The sequence below is a fragment of the Saccoglossus kowalevskii genome, chromosome 2 (genome assembly GCF_978046115.1).
Source record: "Saccoglossus kowalevskii chromosome 2, keSacKowa6.1, whole genome shotgun sequence".
NCBI classification, from domain to species: domain Eukaryota; kingdom Metazoa; phylum Hemichordata; class Enteropneusta; family Harrimaniidae; genus Saccoglossus; species Saccoglossus kowalevskii.
The window spans coordinates 7,766,629-7,788,235 of NC_140642.1; the positions used below are offsets into that span (position 1 = coordinate 7,766,629).

At 35.2% G+C, this 21,607-nt stretch overlaps 2 protein-coding genes across 6 annotated transcripts in view; one reads left to right on the top strand and one right to left on the bottom strand.

Moving 5' to 3' along the window:
• LOC100374628 (uncharacterized) overlaps positions 1 to 9,417 on the top strand; it is a 33,650-nt gene extending 24,233 nt beyond the window's left edge. For 2 of the 4 annotated variants that reach the window (XM_085490493.1, XM_085490500.1), the window contains 6 exons: positions 83 to 103; positions 3,604 to 3,760; positions 4,127 to 4,212; positions 4,365 to 4,450; positions 5,324 to 5,457; positions 6,102 to 9,417. In XM_085490493.1, coding sequence (XP_085346619.1) covers positions 83 to 103; positions 3,604 to 3,760; positions 4,127 to 4,212; positions 4,365 to 4,450; positions 5,324 to 5,457; positions 6,102 to 6,295 — 678 coding nt within the window. In that variant the 3' untranslated portion in view covers positions 6,296 to 9,417. Of the gene's footprint in view, positions 1 to 82; positions 104 to 3,603; positions 3,761 to 4,126; positions 4,213 to 4,364; positions 4,451 to 5,147; positions 5,458 to 6,101 lie in introns of those variants that run through there. The other 2 variants (XM_085490505.1, XM_085490513.1) reach the window with 2 other exon arrangements.
• LOC100378397 (apoptosis regulatory protein Siva-like) lies at positions 3,343 to 21,536 on the bottom strand. 2 transcript variants are annotated; one of them, XM_085490527.1, is made up of 4 exons: positions 21,329 to 21,536; positions 20,503 to 20,661; positions 16,492 to 16,651; positions 3,343 to 3,700 (listed from the first exon to the last, which is right to left on the bottom strand). In XM_085490527.1, exons 1-4 carry the CDS (start codon positions 21,438 to 21,440, stop codon positions 3,676 to 3,678), a joined length of 456 nt encoding a protein of 151 aa, XP_085346653.1. In that variant the 5' UTR covers positions 21,441 to 21,536; the 3' UTR covers positions 3,343 to 3,675. The 2 variants fall into 2 exon arrangements, with proteins under 2 accessions (XP_085346653.1, XP_002740968.1); XM_002740922.4 differs by lacking the exon at positions 3,343 to 3,700 and adding an exon at positions 10,236 to 12,268.
• Between the last annotated feature and the right edge of the window lie 71 nt (positions 21,537 to 21,607).

The following is a 21,607-nucleotide window of genomic DNA, read 5'->3' on the forward strand; positions in this document are numbered from 1 at the left end:
TATTTATGCGCCTACCTTTCCTTTTGTTTTCCATGTGTAATATGTTTACTTATTGCTTTGCTGTCTGTATGTGGATGTGTAGCTTGGCTCGACTAAAGTATCCGTAAGTGCATGCATTTTTTTTGGTTTTAGTTTTTAATCAGAATTTAATACCATAATGGTTTCACTTCTTGGCTAGTTGCATTTTATTTTTATACTGATTCAATTCTAATATGATTTGCACGTTGTTTCTTCTCTTAATTACTTATGTAGAGGGTGTATGTATAATCTCAGACAACTAATAAATTAGTTAAATTAAATTTATTAGTTGTCTGAGGTATAATTGATAAAAATTAACACAACACTGACAAAATGCTTGGCATCAAACACGTTTGAAAAGATTTTTAATGTTTTCATGAAAAGCACAAAGTTTAAGCTACCTAGGGAGTCAAAAAATTACTAATTACATTTGTAATGTATGATGCAATGTCTGTTCAACTAAACACAGAGTTTAAACCTCATACTTGATTGTGTTAATTAATTCTTAAAACAATTTTATTTATGTAAAGATATTAATGAGGGGAATGAGTTATTATAAACTTAATAAGTACTTAATAAAATCTAAACAACAATTATAACAATGTTGCAAAGCCAGACTTCTTATCATATTGCAATATGCTTGTTATCGAAAGCTAAAACCTCACTGTGTTTCAGAATATCTGTAGTATAGAATAATCTGTGACATTTATCCGGATTATCTGGACTTGTTGACACACAAGGCTCAGTATTCACAAAGAGTTGAAATGATTTATGTACGTATCATTCTCGGGGTTTGCTAGCAAACTATTGATTCAGTCAGTTTTAAAAGGGTTCAAATAATAACATGAAGATAATCACTCCCTTTCATCAAAAGAAATCAAGCAATATCTTGTCATCTTGAAGTGACTGGTGATAGTATGACCTTGATAAGCTGATCAGAAAATAATTTGCATTACTATGCATTTATATGTTTGTGAATTGCTCATGGCATGACAGTATATATGCCCACTCAGATCCTATCATGTTAAAATACACACACTGTATGGAAGAGATGTGCTAAGATATTTGCCAACAAGTTACAAGTGTATATAGACCATTGATAGCTTAAACAGTCATCATATTTACAGCAAGTCTCAGAAGTATTGGGGCAGCCAATTTGCAAACTCGACAGCGAATTGGCTAACTGCTTTGGTTTTGACTAAACGTTTGGATTTCGAATCTCGCTGGCGCCGGCTAGTGATCGCGTCCACTCTTGGCGAGTCTATATTGCATTAGGGGACATAGAATGTTTTTACGCAGCCTGGTACATGTCTGGATTCCCCTGGATTGATTTGAGCCCAAAACTGGTCACAGTCAACTGGCGTACAAGTGATGATATAATAAATACGATTAATCCACCAATATTTATTATATGAGGGTAACCATCTTGAACAGTGCTTGAAACTAAATAGATAAGTTGAGAAACAGTTTCCTTCAAATCAGGGAGAAAATAACAAACTTTCACACTCAAACGATCCGTTGGGGGTAACATTAAGCCAACCCCTGGAAAAATCGACCTCATTCGTCGTTTTTGTGTGGACACGAAGAGAATAGAACACTTTCCCTGGTATATTTCAAAGCGAAATCGCAATCCAACTGTAAGACCGTCGCTGAATAGCTCCTAAAGTATGAGGATCGTCCCCTACTGTTACATAGATTCGCCTTAAGTGAGCGTGACCGCAAGACGACGCCAGCGGGATTCGAAAGCCAACCGTTTAGTCAAAACCAAAGCAGTTGGCCAATTCACTAGCGAGTTTGCAAATTGGCTGCCCCAATACTTCTGAGACTTGCTGTAATGGTCGACAGTAGTATCTCATTCATACATTGAAAGTTCACAGATCTAGCCTGAAATCAAGCTGGTAAATGTAAACCAGCATAGATTTTTGCACCTTGGCATTACCTGGCTGCATCCTCTGACATTGCCATGTAGTAGAGTAGCATTCTCTCAAATCATTATCATAGGCCTTCTGCAGTGAGGACATTGTCCATGTACAAGATCAGTATCTTACAGTGTTGCGTTAATGAAGCCTTATATAATACTGTAAATGATTACGTCATTTGAGTGACATCTGATCTTACGGGCAAAGATCCCAATTACCCTGATGACCCAAGGATAGAACAGAGGAGTGTCTTAAATGTGCATGTGGAATCTTTTACCAAGATTCACTTGCATAAATAAATGGTCATTCCTTACCTAAATATAAAAACATGTTCAAATTGGTAAAACATGTCTGTAAATTTCCTGTGCACCTTATAATTTTATAAACATTGTAGATACTTAAAATCTACTTCTTACTTTTCTGAGGGCACTTCATTATTGAATCAGTTATAAGAAAAATGCAAACTATGAGTAATACTTATTTTATTATATTCTTACCACTAATTAACGATTGAGATTTAGAAAATCTGCACAACTGCTCAATTATAGTAATTTTAAAGAAACAATACCCGGTAGCTGTGATTTTGTTTTAATATAACCATGTAAAAAATAGCCAAATTTTTCCAAAATATTGTTTTAGACACAAATACAAGGCTAAGGTTACATAAAATGCAATGTATAAACTAGGGGTCGAGTATTCTCGATTTCATTGAAATCAGTGATAGGGCAAACAAAAAATTACGACAGACGGCGCATACTATTATGGAAAATGACACATATAATTTTCATTGAGAGACCATCAGAGGGAGGCTTATCTTCTCAAGATAGCTACTTATTTTACATTTTGCCTCTAGTCCCTGGTAAGTTGTCACCTTGTACCGTTCTCTGAGAACTCCTTGACAAAATTAATTTCAATAGATGGTGCCCTCTAGAGACCTGGACACAACCACACGGCCATCTTTATTAACTTGCAAGTCAGTATATAGTGTATATGCTATGCTTTCAGTGTTCACATGGCCACTACAAATTGGCACAAATGACACATGAAATGTGTTTTTTTCAAATAAAAATCTGAGAAAAATTTTTTATAGTTACAGCTATTGTTGCTTTAACGTCCTGACATTGTTATATTTTAATTGCCTCATAATTTAATAATCTTTTCAATCACTTTTAATTACGTACAATATTGTGAATGATGTCTCATTCTGGGTGTGCTGTGTTAGAATTATTGATGCATTATCTAGTGATGGGTTAAATGCATGCATCTAATTGGCTGTTCAATAGTTTCATTAGCATATCTGCTAGTTTTCCACCTTTGGAAATGGTAAACATATACATGTGATATTGACATGGGTTTCCACTTCACTGTTTATCACACATCATTCATACACACAAATGTTCATATATTTGAGTAATTCAATCCACTTTGACTGTATTTGCATAATTAAATTTCTATCACCCATGACTACCTAAGCATAAAGACTGCATGTGTTTTCATGCTACAATAATTCTTGTGTTAAATTAAATTTTAACGATAATATTTGGTTAATAGCTTTGTCTGAAAAGAAACATTTTGTTTACGAGTGGGGGTTTATAGATCATCTGAGGTACAACTTCAGTAGACCCAATATATTTAAATTTACAGATTTCATTGCTATTCATTTCAGTCTTTACTGGATGATATGTTTACTGATGACATCACAACAACACCATCAAGTATTTCTGGAAGATCTACAGTATCAGCATCTACCACCGCTTCCTCTCCTGACAATAGAAAGAAAGAATCATCTGTTAGTAGATCAACCTCCTTCACCATGGGAACAGGTAACATACAGTGCTGACAATTTATTTAATTTCCATACAATCTGAAAAAAACCTTTAATATTTTCACCAAATAGTTCCAATCATAGTCTGCACTTTCCTTCAGAAGATTGGGACAAAAATAGCCAAATTTTTTGAGTAAAAACTGAAAATTAACTCAAAAATAAGGCTCCAAAATTAGAGTTCATTTCCTGAAATATTGAAAATTGTAAGAAAAAATTGTGGACAAATTTGGGTGAGAAATTCTGGTGGTGAAAAGGTTATAAAGCTAAAACTTTAGTGTGTGGCATTTGTTATGATAAACACTATATGTAGTTTTATTGTTATCATACTTTTATGATTCATATTTTTGTATTTTGTTTTGTTTAGCCAAGAAAAGACCGGAGAGTTTAAATCTGAATGATAAGTACGGTCTAGAAAGCAGCTTACCAAAACGAAAGCAGTGGCAGATGGAGGTAAGAAATGAAAGTCACTATTATACAATGATATTTTAACAGTCGCTCAAGTTTGAGTTTCATCAAAATCGTATCGTATCTTATCTTATCTGATGTGGTACACATGAGTGCTTATGTGCCTAAATCTTGATACTATTTCTGTATTTTGACAGCCTTTTGACAACCTGGTGCTATCATCAATTCACCAACTCTCAATAAAACTGAAAAAATCTGCACAAAGAGTCTCCTGTAAAGTTGAGTGAGTATACCCAGTCTTGTGTTGTTTTAATTTATGTTTTTCCCTATGTTTTAGCAGAGCCTATATTTGCGGCATAGTAGTAAAACATTTGGGGGGGGTCACTTTATTGTAGCTGTCCTCTCTCCAATTAATGATACTATAATAGGAGATTTTGAAAATATGATCAATGTGCAACTGACGTTTATTTTAACAGTAGTTCCACCATCAGCTCTTACTTGTGCGAAAGGAAGTGGTGTTCAATGTATGAGCAAGATACTGTAAAATACTGTATTTTCGCTTGGAATTAATTTTTGCTGAAGGAATGATTCAGTGAAAATAAAATCCAGCGAATATACCCTTTTTCCTACATTTTACATTAAACTTGTCAAAAAACAGTAAAAATAAATTCTATACAATGCCCAAAACGTCTTTTCAGCGAAAATTAATTCCAGCTAAAATACAGTATTTTACAGTATCTTGCTCATACATTGAACACCACTTCCTTTCGCACAAGTAAAAGCTGATGGTGGAACTACTGTTAAAATAAACGTCAGTTGCACATTGATCCATATTTTCATCTCATTCAATTCCCATCAGTTATCCAAACAATTTGACCCTGCTCTGACCCCGTTTAGATATTCGAAATATAGCTGTAATACAATATACGTCTCGCATCATGGAATCTGTTTGATATCAGTATTATGTTTCCCTATCATAGCTGTCTGTATAACCAGAATAGTGGTAGTAGTCTGTCATCTCGCATCATGGAATCTGTTTGATATCAGTATTTTGTTTCCCTATCATAGCTGTCTGTATAACCAGAATAGTGGTAGTAATCTGTCATATCGCATCATGGAATCTGTTTGATATCAGTATTTTGTTTCCCTATCATAGCTGTCTGTATAACCAGAATAGTGGTAGTAGTCTGTCATCTCAAAGGGAGAATGAAATACCAACGTTGAAAACTGCCAATAAGGAATTGTCAGGAATATTGAGTAATCTACGCAAAGTGGAAAAAAGATTGGAAGGTAAACTTATATTGATTGATCTATGAATGCATCACAGTTATCACACAGCATGCAAACTTCATGTCAAATAGTGGATTTCATTCGTATTACATACGTTTTAAGGGACCCTTATCTACTGATTCTTTGTTATGTAATGTACCACTGATAAGTACAACATAACAGAAAACCACAGGGTTATGTTTACACAGGGTTCAATTTAGACAGGTTCAGACAGTATCAAGTAATGTGATAATGTAATATTTACCTAATTACTGATTGTACAATTTAGTTGAGTGAGTGTTTGGCATTATGATATATCCATATACTATAGCCTGTAGCAATGTGACGTCATTCATTTACGTTTATGCCATCCAGCATGCGAATGTTTTTATGACAAATATCGCTACTTGTTCAGCATTAGCTCGCAATCTGCTGTTACAATGTTGCCAATAAGATGTTTTATTAACGACAGCAAAAAAGTCTTTATTTTATCTTTGAGTGGTAACAATGAATTCTTGCCAATCTGTCACTGCGCATTTGCAGAACAAGTGAAACATCCTGTTACTATAGTTACTGCCACTAGTCTACCACTTTATAAGCATTGTTCTCCTCATATCTACATGTCTTAAATTTGTAATGTTTTTTTTTTTTTTCAAATTATACAGCTATTGAAAGGTCAATAGACCCTGATAATGGTATTGCAGTTGACTATAATGATGATACAGATATCAGCGTGACATCTGAAGATGGTAGAAAATATCGCCACCAAACAAGTCGGTCTTGGAAAATGGGATTGAGTACGGATAATTCAGCAGACGAATGGGATGACAATAAATCTGATGATCAATTTTTTGCATAACTATGTGCCAAAATGGAATTCGTTATCACACTCGTAATTACCGGTAGAATTGGTGCTATCAACTAGAATTAGAAGTGTATGTGGACTCTTCCATCAACATTTTTATTTTGACCACTCACAAAGTAAACATGTCTGCATGTTTTAATGTGTGGTTGCTTTCGTCATAAAACTTTACTGTTACATACTACCGCTGCCAGGATATTGTGTTCGTGAACATCTAATCACTGCTACAAATTCCATATTTTTTTCTGACTCACAAAAATTCATCTTGTGTGAAATTCCAATGGTTTTCATATTTCATAAGCAGTTTGTTAGATGTGTCTGGTTACCTAGCATAAGTAATTTAAGACAAAATGAAAATCAATGTGGAGAAAATGGCTGAGGAAGGGTTGAACTTCATGTCTCACTATATAAACATACGAGTTTTGAATATCATTGAAGTCACAATGGATAGTTTACTGAGGAGGTATTTATTCTTGTTATTCATTTGACATAATACTACTGGTAGTACTTGAACAAAAAAACAATGAAAAAATTCATATTCAATGTTGAATGGAAAAAAAAGCCTTGTTCTTTATGGCCATAATAAAATGTTTTAAATAACTACAAATTATCAACAGTCCAACGAATATAAAAAAAAAAAATACTTGAATCATTTTTTGGTATATTTTTCCTGAAATTAATAAATATACTTTTAGATATTATTAAATAACAAAATTGTAATATGTGTAAAACATTCACACAGTGCTTTTACCCTCCTTAGGAATAGTTACAAACTGAGATAGTAAAGCATGGTATTCTGGCAGCATTATCATCCAAGTGGGAAATACACTTGACAATTATTTTTAATTTAAACACTTTAAACTAATCTACTTTTATAATATTTATTAAGACATGAAAGATGATGGTAAAAGGTGCATCAGAAGTACAAGGCAAAGAATGAAAAATGTAATTGTGATTGGCTGTTTAAATCATGACATAATACATTTATGACCCTTATATGGTCAATATCACAAAAACATTTCAACCTATCACCAGTTAGTAACTTTGATCATTAAACTGTACTGTGTGCATTTTAGATTTACTGTAGTTTATTTTTTAGAGAGAGCCTTTTAGCACAATAGCTTTTAATACTTTTTTTTCACATGCCATATATCAATTGTAGCTTAGTTCACTGACTGACAGTGAATCACTTTATATCCAAGAGCTCTTCTATAATATACACAATATATGCTTTCACCACTTGATTTTTGCTGGAGAATCTGTTCATTCATTCAAGAATCAAACTCCGGCCAACATAAAATATGCACTAAAATTATTTGACTACATATTATTTTTTGTATTTGATATTGTGATCAAATTAACCCTAGGAAGCCAGTAAAAATAATTTTATGCACTGTTATTTCACAAAATTAAATAATTATGTAAGTTGTGCTAATTCTGCAAATTCTTTCAGGATACATAATGATCTCAATAATTTTGCCAGGATTACCAGGGTACTATTATTTACTGGGATGGTGGATTCATGTAACTTATCTTTTTGTTTCAAAACATTTAAGGTGCCAATTAACATTGCAGTGTTTCTAAACAGTACCTGTATGTGACCTGTATGGGATTTCAAACAAGCCAACAATGAAATGCATGTCTAGTTCCCATGATACTGTGCTCACTAACAAGAACTGTCTGAATATAATCCAACACCTCTATCATGTTAACATACTTATAACATATATAAAATCAGTTGTTTTAATGTTACTATTTTAACATTTTGGGCATGTAGACAATTTTACAATAAATTTTACAAACAATTTTATAGTAAAACAACAAGTTATATATTATTACAATTTCACATGGTTTTAATGTACTGTATTTGCTCCATTCGAAGTGCATTTTCAATAGAAGTGCAAATAATCGAAAATTTACTTTCGCTAGATTATTACTGGGTATTACAATTTATTTTCACCATATATACATACCTACAAATAGAACAAATATGGTAGCTGCTAATGTCACTGATTTACAGAAATAGCAAAATGAAACCATGTGAATAAATAATACTGTATACTTGGAATTTTTTTTTTTTATTTTAAATATTGAGTGTGACGGGTCACACTGTGCACTCTATCATGACATTTCTTCCATTTCCAATTTGTCTGCTATGAAAATGGACATGCCTTTCAGTTTAACCATGTGTATTTACTTATCTTTCTTTTTATCATTTTTGCCATTATTTATTTCTTGCCAGCTCCGTGCCTCTTGTATTTGTATTTTAAGTTGTATATTGTTTTTGTAAATAGCATATTGCGTAAATTGGCGGCAGAGTGTGCTTGCCTTGCAAAATTTATGTACTTTTAAACAAGATGGTTATTGGTCACATGACTAGTCACCTAACGCATGACAGTGACTGTGCACATGTACATTAGCTCAGCTTTTAAATGAAAAGATTGAGTGCCCAATTATCTTTTATCTGAATCGAAAAATACTTGTGAATTTATAACATTTGCCCCCCCCCCCAAAAAAAAAAACACAATTTTTTTTTTTATTATGTATAAGAATTGGTTGCCATGGTATTGATAAAGATAAAACTAGAAATTGGGTACTCAAATATCAATGACATAGATTGAAAAATTATATTTTTGAGTGACTATTTATTCATATTATTGCAAATATGTATAGAGAATGCTTTAAAATACCCATTTACATGAACAGTAGTAACTCTATTTGCTTTTTATCTTTAGAATCGTCTATCACATATACCCAAACTTGCGTAAGTTTTGTGATTGTTTCTTATAACTATCAGACAACTCGGTAAATATAATGTTTTGTACACAGAATTATTATAGAAATCAAATCAGGTTAGAAAGTTAGCTTAGTTTTACATTCTGCAAATTAGAGTAATTTGTTAATCTTGACATTCGTAAATTTCATCCTTACTGAATACATTTCAATGTTTTATTTTTAACAGTATCATGTAGTAATAATATCAGGATTATGCTTAGATGTTGTAAGATTTACAGCAATGTCCTTTCTCCTCCATTTCCAGTCCTTTTTTGTATTTTTAAGCATTTTTAAAATTTGTGTACATAGGTATTTGTGGAATAAAACTGCTTATCACACTGTTACCTCATTATCATATACTGCTACCATTTGGTGACGCTATAGATTGTGAAAATTGCTAATTGAACACACTGTGATTTATTGCCATGTCATCAGGCAGAGTTTCACTCACTGTTGGTAACAAGATGTGAAAACTGACCAAATTTGTATTTAAGAACAAAACTTGAGTCCTTCATACAACCTAAGATTTATAAATTGATTTACTTAGTGGTTTAACAACCATACTCGCACATCATTTTTATAAATTCTATTCATAAATTGAAAATTATACATTTTATAAAACAAGTACTTATTTGACCATAGAAGGTAATTTTATTACACTCGGGCCACTAAATTTCAGGTAATTTGTTATAACTATGGTAACTTGTAGCTTATTACCAGCGTATTTCATTTACAGATGCCCAGAGTCAAAATACAACTTTCAACTCTAGGTGGCGCTGTTTGATAAATTCCTGTGCTTCACAAATCGATATGCAGATTACACTGCTGTAATATTAACATCACATAGGATATTGGTGTCTTACCTGATGACACAAATTTCATATATATGATTGTACAGAATTTCAAGATCAAGGACATGTTTTAAAACAAAGTTCATATCAAGAAGGTTATGCTAATTTCATCGGCTTGTTCGCACATGCACGTCGTCTGATGCTCCCACTTTACTGTCGCAGTATTCTTTTTTTTTATAACTCTGTAGTATCCTAATACATGATCTGAGCAGAGTGAGGAATCAGATTTGTCATGAACAGCTGTAATTGTAGAATAACAGTGGCTACACAGCATGGTATTTTCATTATTCAGATCAAAAACACAAACTACATTTAGTGAATATAAATCTTTTTATTCTAAATGGTAGAAAATATTTTCAGTATTCAATGCACAAACTAAGGATTTCCACAGATTCACTAATTTTATGTACATATGTAAATTAGATTATCAGTCAGCATTCTGATTGGTTGTTCAAGTTTATTCTTTGTTCTTTTAACACATGGAGCTGCATTAAAATACAGAATGTACGTTTTATGTACAAGACAGTGAAATATACAAATCAGAAATGCTACAACCACGCGATGTTCAGTCTGAGACTGCTTGGATGTTGCAGACCAAATAGACAAATTGTACCATTGGTTACATTAGAACAGATAGTAAAATGTTACAAACATTTTGTTACGTGCCTGAAATTCCAATCCTGGTACCGTACAAGATGGTGATTGTTCAGTTACCTTTGTCAATGAATGTGGGAACCATTGTTTGTGTTGTGTATAAGTATATATAACTTTTTCAGAACCAGTCCGCCATCTTCCCGCCACACTACACCACACCACACTACACCACACCACACCACACCACACCACACCACACCACACCACACCACACCACACTACACTACACCACACTACACTACACTACACCACACTACACTACACCACACTACACTACACTACACTACACTACACCACACTACACCACACTACATACTAACCTCTTGATGAAATTGTTTTATTTTTTTTACTATTTTTGTTTTTTCATGTGCTGTTAGAAAACAACAAATCCGAGAATTGTGTACACTTAAATTATAAATGTTATCGGTAGATTATCAATGTTGCATATTGGTATACATGTTTTGCTATTTATACTTTTTCACTCTATCAACAAAGTAAAGCCACCCAAAATTTGTCAAATACAAATATAATAAAACAAAATTCTGATACAAAATATAGAGTTTCTGTGTATAACAACAGACTATAGTTTATATATATATATATAAAGGCATAACACATTAGATAGCTGGCAGTATGTATTACATTTATGTACAAGTACAACCGAGGACAGAATAGTATGACTGTTTCTTGTATGCATAGCGAGAGATGAGGGTTCAATGTGACCATTTCATGTAACATGGTGTACAGTGGTAATGGTCATCATGTGCTGTATTGTTTTCTGTCTCTATGTCAAATGGTCACCTTGTGCTGTATTGTATTCTGTCTCTATGTCAAATGGTCACCATGTGCTGTATTGTTTTCTGTCTCCATGTCAAATGGTCACCATGTGCTGTATTGTTTTCTGTCTCTATGTCAAATGGTCACCATGTGCTGTATTGTATTCTGTCTCTATGTCAAATGGTCACCATGTGCTGTATTGTTTTCTGTCTCTATGTCAAATGGTCACCATGTGCTGTATTGTTTTCTGTCTCTATGTCAAATGGTCACCATGTGCTGTATTGTTTTCTGTCTCTATGTCAAATGGTCACCATGTGCTGTATTGTTTTCTGTCTCTATGTCAAATGGTCACCATGTGCTGTATTGTTTTCTGTCTCTATGTCAAATGGTCACCATGTGCTGTATTGTTTTCTGTCTCTATGTCAAATGGTCACCATGTGCTGTATTGTTTTCTGTCTCTATGTCAAATGGTCACCATGTGCTGTATTGTTTTCTGTCTCTATGTCAATTGTAGTTACCACCGAGTTCGGTAATTCCTATAAAGCACAGTATGGATAACTTGTATATTACACAATATGCAACATACACACTATTTTATCCTAGGTTGTAAAGCAAAGTTCACATAAAGTGACTGGCTATGAGGTAATCTGTGATCAGAATTCATTTGTGTGCTCTCATTCAAAAGCCAGCCTTTATCAGAACCAATATAGTTGCTGATGGCAACAAAACCATTGATTTTGTGATCTAATAAGAGTGAGAACACACAATGTAGTCATGGAAACATCAATACCAGTAACATAACAATGTAGAATGTCCAGTCATCTTGGATTAAGTAAACAATGGTATCCATGGTGACATACTTGTCTTCTATGCACAGTTGACACACAGACGCTTCTCATACTGATCATCATAGCTGAAAATATGAATCAAAGAAAGCTTAGAAAGAACTCCCATGTGCTGAGAGTATTGGAGACACATTAAATATAATTCGAAATTACTTAGCTGAAAACTAATTATGCAAATCAGAAAATTAATATGACCAGATTTGAGTGTAAAACTAATGAGGTCTGCGCAATGTAACAGAAAATCTATGTCTCCAAGTTTAATTGAAATGTGATTAGAACCAACAAATTATGAATTATTATGCTTATTAGGGAATTAATATGAACAGATTTTTACCCCAAACTAATTAGGTTTGTACATTGTCCTAGAGCATCTTTGTACTAAGTTTCATTGAAATGGAATAATTAGTACCGTGAAAACTCCAAAATTTCGACCCCTCTAAAAATTCGGCCGCCTATTTATTTGCCGGGTTTCGGTGTTTTATTTACCTCCAAATTTTCGACTCCACTAAAAATTGACGACTCATTCTTATTCGAAAATTGCGACCAGTTTTAGTTTTCCCTCAAACGAAAAAAAACCCGATGTGAGCGTTCAAACGGCACCTTCCTCGAAGGCATGAATCCGGGTTTCTGATTGACTGAGAGATTTTTATTTTATTGGTAACGAAAATATATTCTAAATAAACGAAGTTTCAAATAAAAACGAACACAAAAATCTCGGCATGCTGCGTTTCTGAATTGTTGATTATTACTGTACTCAGTAGTGATTATAATAATGTACACAAAATAAATTTGTTGAATGGTTATGAAATACAAATAAAAGTCAACTTAGTTTCATCGTAAGCGAATGATTCCGGTCTCATATAAACGTTTGATGCTGTAGGATATCCGCCATGTTCTCTTAGGTCAAATAGGTCAAATCGCTAATTAACCAATCAAAAAGCTGGATGATGCCAACGTGTTCAAATTACCATAGCTTATTTAAATATGTTAATGTTATTGAACGCAATGCGGAAGAGATTGATGTTGTAGTACGATATTTTGGCTTGGATTTTGATGCGAAAACGGCATGATTTTTTTTAAATAAAAAAATTAGTTGTTTTTAAAAAATAAACTGGTCATCTGAAGAATAATTTAACATTGTTCACAGTGATAACAGCTCATTCTCGAAAGGAAGCTTACCCGCTCACGCTAGTCATGATAAAAATCATACACGTGTACTCTTGAATAGACAGACGTCAATGACTACGGTAAAACTTAGACTCTATTTTAGCCGGCAGGATTGATTGAAATGTCCGAAAAATGACGCCAAAATACACCTTAAAAGTCCCATTTTATTTTCTTAAATCCCATTTTATTTTTTAATCCAGGGGCGAATTTACGGCAGAATTTGGTCCCTCAAATAAGGGACACGTGAGCTTTGATTCTAACCGGATACATTGCACTGGGTCGGGGAGATCGTTTGCTAAACTTCCATGTATCTTTTGTCCAATGGGTACCTGTACTTCGAACATTCGCAAGTTTTCCTAGGTAGTGCGAGACAGCTTTGTCTTTTGACCTATTAGTTTTGTGCTGACCTCTTCTCCGCGTCTTGATGTTTTGTTTTGCTTGTCATAATACTGATTGATGACTTTGTTTAGATTTTGAGTTACAACTCGGCCACGACCTTTGCTTTTACCGTGAAACATGAGGAAGTTTACGTCAATTGACGGACATTGCATTTTTTAAAAACTAATGAAGCACACTGTCTATCATCCCCATTTTTTCATTTGCTGATTTCTATTCTGAAAAATTCGACCGTCCGAAAATGCACCTTAATTTTGACTCTAAAAACACGTCACATTTCTAACACCAATTATTTAAAACCGGTCGAAATTTTGGAGTTTTTACGGTACTTTAGATATCAGTGTGAAAGCTTAAAATTGGTTAATTATGCAAATTAGGTAATTAATATGTACAGATTTTAACCCACAATTATTCAGGTCTGTCTATTGTCCTACAGCATCCATGTACATTCATTGATATGTGATGTATAGTACCTGAGATATCAATGTGAAAGTTGGTGAATTATGCAAATTAGGTGATTAATATTCACAAATATTTACGGGAAACTAATTGGGTCTGCATAATTCTAGATTCATTGAAATGTGATGATTAGTACTTTAGATATCAGTAGAAAAGCTGAAAATTAATTATGCAAATTAGGTAATTAATATGCACAATTATTTACCCTAAAACTAATCAGGTCTCTGCATAGTCCTAAAGGATCTATGTACCAAGTTTCATTGAAATGCGATGATTAGTACTTGAGATACCCGTGGAAAAGCTGAAAATTAACTAATTATGCAAATTAGGTGATTAATATGCACAAATATTTATCGAAAACAATCAATCTCTGCATAGTCCTTGAGTATGTAAGTACCAAGTTTCATTGAAATGTAATGCTAACTACTTATATCAAATGCTGAAAATTAATTAATTATGCAAATTAGGTAATTAATATGTACTGATATTACCATAAAAACTATCAGGACTGTGCAGTGTCATATGACATCTATGTACCAAGTTTCATTGAAATGTGATGATTAGTACTTGAGATATCAGTGGAAAAACCGAAAATTGACTAATCATTATGCAAATTAGGTAATTAGTATCCACGGATTATTACCAAAAACTAATCAAAACCTAGCATTAGTTCAGAGCATCTATGTACCAAGTTTCATCAAAATCCAATGAGTGGTTGTTTAGATATCAGTGGAACAGTCATGGAACCACTAAAAATAGCTAATTATCATGCAAATTAGGTAATTAATATGCACGAATTTTTACCAAAAATTAATCAAATCTGCGCATATGTTCAGAGCATCTATGTACCAAGTTTCATCAAAATCCAATGAGTGGTTCTTTAGATATCAGTGGAACAGTCATAGAACAGCTAAAAATTAGCTAATTATCATGCAAATTAGGTAATTAACGAGCATGGATTTTTACCAAAACCTAATCAAATCTGCGCATATGTTCAGAGCATCTATGCACCAAGTTTCATCAAAATCCAATGAGTGGTTCTTTAGATATCAGTGGAACAGTCATAGAACAGCTAAAAATTAGCTAATTATCATGCAAATTAGGTAATTAACGAGCATGGATTTTTACCAAAACCTAATCAAATCTGCGCATTGGCCCAGAGCATCTATGCACCAAGTTTCATCAAAAACTGATGTATGGTTTTTGAGATAGCAGTGGAACAGTCGGACACACATACACACATACACACACACATACACACATACACACATACACACATACACACATACACACATACAGACACACTAACTGCAAAGACTCCCATTTTGTGCTTCACACATGGGAGTCAAAAAACAATTATTTAAAATATTACCCCAGCATTGTAACAGTTTAGCTACAAATATCACTGATACTTGCATCCTGTTTGTATGATGGTGGTAATTTGTATGATGGTTTAGAAGCCCAGGGAGTTGAGAATACCTGCATTTGTCATTACATTTCAGAAATACTCTCATCCAACATGTGGAAATTGAAATCCCATGTGAAATGAATAAAGTTGAGCTTGACAATATGTCAAAATAAAGAGATTGTGACATTGTAAGTGATTAGAAGATTGTATTGTATTGGAAACACAGACGTATAGATTGTACTTGTATGCTTTTAACAATTACTATACTTGTTTAATAAAACTGATATTGTAGGGTCACTCATGAAATATCATGAAATATTGATTGCATATGTTTCATTGCCAAGGCTTGCACTTCATTTGGAGTTGAGAGGGCACCCAGTTTCAAAATTTATAAAATAGAATAACGGAATATCAAAAGGTATCAAGGTAATGATCTTTGATATCCCCGTGAAGTTCAAACATTCGTTTGTTTTACACGTGAAAATTATTGCTCCTGTAATTTCATGTTTAAGAGCATTTACTCCAATAATTTCAGTGATTGAGAGCATTTAGTTACCTTTCCAGGGTGTATATTCAGTATAATGGTGGTTTGTACTTTGAGATATTTATAAAGCTTTATAGTAGTTTTGGGAATATTATGTGACGCATTCAATGGTATGAATATATGAAATATGAGAATTCACAATTGTTATCGCACGATTCAAAAGCACCAACAAATAAAATTTAAACAATCATATGAGAAGACAAAACAGATATGTGGAAAACCACAGAAAACTAAAAAAACATACTCAGACCATCAAATATAGTCCATAATCTTTATAAATAATCTCAGAGTAGAACTATACTTTGACAAATACTTACTTTATAATGGTACAAAATAGACAGTACGCCTGCATACAGTTGTCACAATAACGTTGACATCGATTACATATAGTCTTTTCACAATAATGACAAGGTGACAATGAACACTGTTGTCTATTACAATGTCTGCAGCCATTACCTGGTATATCACTAGGCTTTGCTATAAATAGGAAAGATAGGAACAAAGTAAGTACATATATATCTCCATGGTAACATGCCTTGTCATTCCATTCATAGTCATCCAAGTAAGTCTTGCTCATGCAATCTAATTGCTATTATCATCTTTTTTTCTATTAGTAGTAAGTATTTCTATGGTGTTAAAATGGTTTTACAATTATAACAGTACATTATGGTATGGCCAATGGCCTGCTAACTCCACTGATCTCTGTACATTATAGTATGGCTAATGGCCTGCTAACTCCACTGATCTCTGTACATTATGGTATAGCCAATGGCCTGCTAACTCCACTGATCTTGGTACATTATGGCATGGCCAATGGCCTGCTAACTCCACTGATCTCTGTACATTATGGCATGGCCAATGGCCTGCTAACTTCACTGATCTCTGTACATTATGGTATAGCCAATGGCCTGCTCCACTGATCTTGGTACATTATGGCATGGCCAATGGCCTGCTAACTCCACTGATCTCTGTACATTATGGTATGGCCAATGGTCTGCTAACTCCACTGATCTCGGTACATTATGGCATGGCCAATGGCCTGCTAACTCCACTGATCTCTGTACATTATGGTATGGCCAATGGCCTGCTAACTCCACTGATCTCTGTACATTTTGGCATGGCCAATGGCCTGCTAACTCCACTGATCTCTGTACATTATGGCATGGCCAATGGCCTGCTAACTCCACTGATCTCTGTACATTATGGCATGGCCAATGGCCTGCTAACTCCACTGATCTCTGTACATTATGGTATAGCCAATGGCCTGCTAACTCCACTGATCTTGGTACATTATGGCATGGCCAATGGCCTGCTAACTCCACTGATCTCTGTACATTATGGTATGGCCAATGGCCTGCTAACTCCACTGATCTCTGTACATTATAGTATGGCTAATGGCCTGCTAACTCCACTGATCTCTGTACATTATGGTATAGCCAATGGCCTGCTCCACTGATCTTGGTACATTATGGCATGGCCAATGGCCTGCTAACTCCACTGATCACTGTACATTATGGTATGGCCAATGGTCTGCTAACTCCACTGATCTCGGTACATTATGGCATGGCCAATGGCCTGCTAACTCCACTGATCTCTGTACATTATGGTATGGCCAATGGCCTGCTAACTCCACTGATCTCTGTACATTTTGGCATGGCCAATGGCCTGCTAACTCCACTGATCTCAGTACATTATGGCATGGCCAATGGCCTGCTAACTCCACTGATCTCTGTACATTATGGCATGGCCAATGGCCTGCTAACTCCACTGATCTCTGTACATTATGGTATGGCTAATGGCCTGCTAACTCAACTGATCTCTGTACATTATGGTATAGCCAATGCTTGCTAACTCCACTGATCTCTGTACATTATGGTATGGCCAATGATTGCTAATTCCACTGATATCTGTACATTATGGCATGGCTAATGGTGTGCTCCACTGATTTCGGTACATTATGGCATGGCCAATGGCCTGCTAACTCCACTGATCTTTGTACATCATGGTATGGCCAATGGCCTGTTAACTCCACTGATCTCTGTACATCATGGAATGGCCAATGGCCTGTTAACTCCACTGATCTCTGTACATTATGGTATGGCCAATGATTGCTAATTCCACTGATCTCTGTACATTATGGCATGGCTAATGGTGTGCTCCACTGATTTCGGTACATTATGGCATGGCCAATGGCCTGCTAACTCCACTGATCTTTGTACATTATGGTATGGCCAATGGCCTGCTAACTCCACTGATCTCTGTACATTATGGTATGGCCAATGGCCTGCTAACTTCACTGATCTCTGTACATTATGGTATAGCCAATGGCCTGCTCCACTGATCTTGGTACATTATGGCATGGCCAATGGCCTGCTAACTCCACTGATCTCTGTACATTATGGTATGGCCAATGGCCTGCTAACTCCACTGATCTCTGTACATTATGGTATGGCCAATGGCCTGCTAACTCCACTGATCTCTGTACATTATGGTATGGCCAATGGCCTGCTAACTCCACTGATCTCTGTACATCATGGTATGGCCAATGATTGCTAACTCCACTGATCTCTGTACATTATGGCATGGCCAATGGCCTGCTCCACTGATCTCTGTACATTATGGTATGGCTAATGGCCTGCTAACTCCACTGATCTCTGTACATTATGGTATAGCCAATGGCCTGCTAACTCCACTGATCTCTGTACATTATGGCATGGCCAATGGCCTGCTCCACGGATCTCAGTACATTATGGTATGGCCAATGGCCTGCTCCACGGATCTCAGTACATTATGGTATGGCTAATGGCTTGCTAAGTCCACTGATCTCTGTACATTATGGCATGGCCAATGGCCTGCTAACTCCACTGATCTCTGTACATTATGGTATGGCCAATGGCCTGCTCCACTGATCTCGGTACATTATGGTATGACCAATGGCCTGCTAACTCCACTGATCTCGGTACATTATGGTATGACCAATGGCCTGCTAACTCCACAGATCTCTGTACATTACGGTATGACCAATGGCCTGCTAACTCCACTGATCTCTGTACATTATGGTATGGCTAATGGCCTGCTAACTCCACTGATCTCTGTACATTATGGTATGACCAATGGCCTGCTAACTCCACTGATCTCTGTACATTATGATATGACCAATGGCTTGCTAACTCCACTGATCTCTGTACATTATGGTATAGTCAATGGCCTGCTAACTCCACTGATCTTGGTACATTATGGCATGGCCAATGGCCTGCTAACTCCACTGATCTCTGTACATTATGGCATGGCCAATGACCTGCTAACTCCACTGATCTCTGTACATTATAGTATAGCTAATGGCCTGCTAACTCCACTGATCTCTGTACATTATGGCATGGCCAATGGCCTGCTAACTCCACTGATCTCGGTACATTATGGTATGGCCTATGGCCTGCTAACTCCACTGATCTCTGTACATTATAGTATGGCTAATAGCTTGCTAAACTCAACTGATCTTGGTACATTATGGTATGACCAATGGCCTGCTAACTCCACTGATCTCTGTACATTATGGTATGGCTAATGGCCTGCTAACTCCACTGATCTCTGTACATTATGTTATGGCTAATGGCCTGCTAACTCCACTGATCTCGGTACATTATGGTATGACCAATGGCCTGCTAACTCCACTGATCTCTGTACATTATAGTATGGCTAATGGCCTGCTAACTCCACTGATCTCTGTACATTGTGGTATAGCCAATGGCCTGCTCTACTGATCTCTGTACATTATGGCATGGCCAATGGCCTGCTAACTCCACTGATCTCGGTACATTATGGTATGGCTAATGGCCTGCTAACTCCACTGATCTCTGTACATTATGGTATGGCCAATGGCCTGCTAACTCCACTGATCTCTGTACATTATGGTATGGCCAATGGCTTGCTAACTCCACTGATCTCTGTACATTATGGTATGACTAATGGCCTGCTAACTCCACTGATCTATGTACATTATGCTATGGCCAATGGCCTGTTAACTCCACCGATTTCTGTACATTAACTTTACTGATCCATGCTCTCATGGAGAGAGTACACCTCTCAAAATGCAATACAAATTTTATATTCAGATTTCTAATTAAATTTGTTCTTAAAAATGTTTGAAATGATATTTGTGTTGTGTACAAGTAGACGATTTGTGACTGCAATTACAATAATAGAAGTTTTAAACTCTGACCAACCAGTCTGGAAAATATATAAAAGGTCTATTCAATGGAAAATGCATTGGATACATGTAACTTCACTTTCACTGATCATGAGTAATGCAAACGTTAAGTATGAATTACCTTGGGTTGCTGGTACAATTTTCCCTTCACAATTAATAACTGTTTGTCCACTTGGTAAAATAGGCACAATATTAGAACCATTGCAGTCTCCATTCACTTTAGGCACACCATTACTTGTTTTGCTGGCATTGGCACTATACAATAAAGTACGGGTTTTATCTGAAAATACAAATATTATGTTATCGGTAATAATAATAATTTAAAGTTGATTAATATTATAATTACTTTAGTCTGAAACTAAGGAAATCAAGGTATAGTTGTCTACAACTTACGTATGGATTAGATGCACACATTGTTTACAGTGTGTGGTAGAAACTTGTAACTGAATTAGTTTATAAATGCATTGATAAATATTTGTAAATAACATTCCACGGCTAGTACATAATTGTGATTGGTTCAAGATCTCAATATTGTGTAGACCCATATTTTGTGCACATGGCTTCCATCATATATGCCTGTGATATACCAAGTTGGTGGCTGCAGATTATTGTCATATTCAGATGATAATAATAATAATAATAATGAATTTATTGTTATTTCTGATTTCAAATATTTTGTATAATATGATGTTGATATACTAGGTAATTAACTTACATATTTTTGTTCACTACACTATATTATTCATGAAATGTACTTTCAATCACACTCACACACACACACACACACATCTTATTTTATCATACATGTGGATATTTTGGCCTGCTTCCGATTTTATCGCAATCTGGTCTGTGACCATGAATGAGATTCAACCAATAGATCTAGAATCGCCATGTTGTTATTTATATGACACCATTTTCATCAGTGAATGACTGCGGTTAGCACTCACCGTAAACGGCTTTCATGTTTTCTTCCTTCGACTCATTCATCTGTTTGTCGCCAACATGCGTCTTGAGTTGCAGAGGACTCGAATACTCCTCGGAACGGGGTCTTTTCGGCATCTTTTGAGAGATAAGTATACCAAAACAAAGTCCCAGTAATAGCAAGACGCTTACTTCCTAACCACATGTCAACCAAGATGTCAACCTGTCAATATGCGCCCTCTAGAGTTGCACTTATTATTTGTTTCTATATGAATACGATTAGTTATACTATTGATTGGAGCTGG

What these genes read in the sequence shown, in the direction of transcription:
- LOC100378397 (XM_002740922.4), bottom strand. Translation starts at nt 21,440, where the DNA reads ATGCCGAAAAGACCCCGTTCCGAGGAGTATTCGAGTCCTCTGCAACTC. An exon ending in AAACATGAAAGCCGTTTACG is followed by an intron (nt 20,662 to 21,328) that starts GTGAGTGCTAAC and finishes TTGTATTTTCAG; the next exon opens with ATAAAACCCGTACTTTATTG. An exon ending in AATTGTACCAGCAACCCAAG is followed by an intron (nt 16,652 to 20,502) that starts GTAATTCATACT and finishes TCCTATTTATAG; the next exon opens with CAAAGCCTAGTGATATACCA.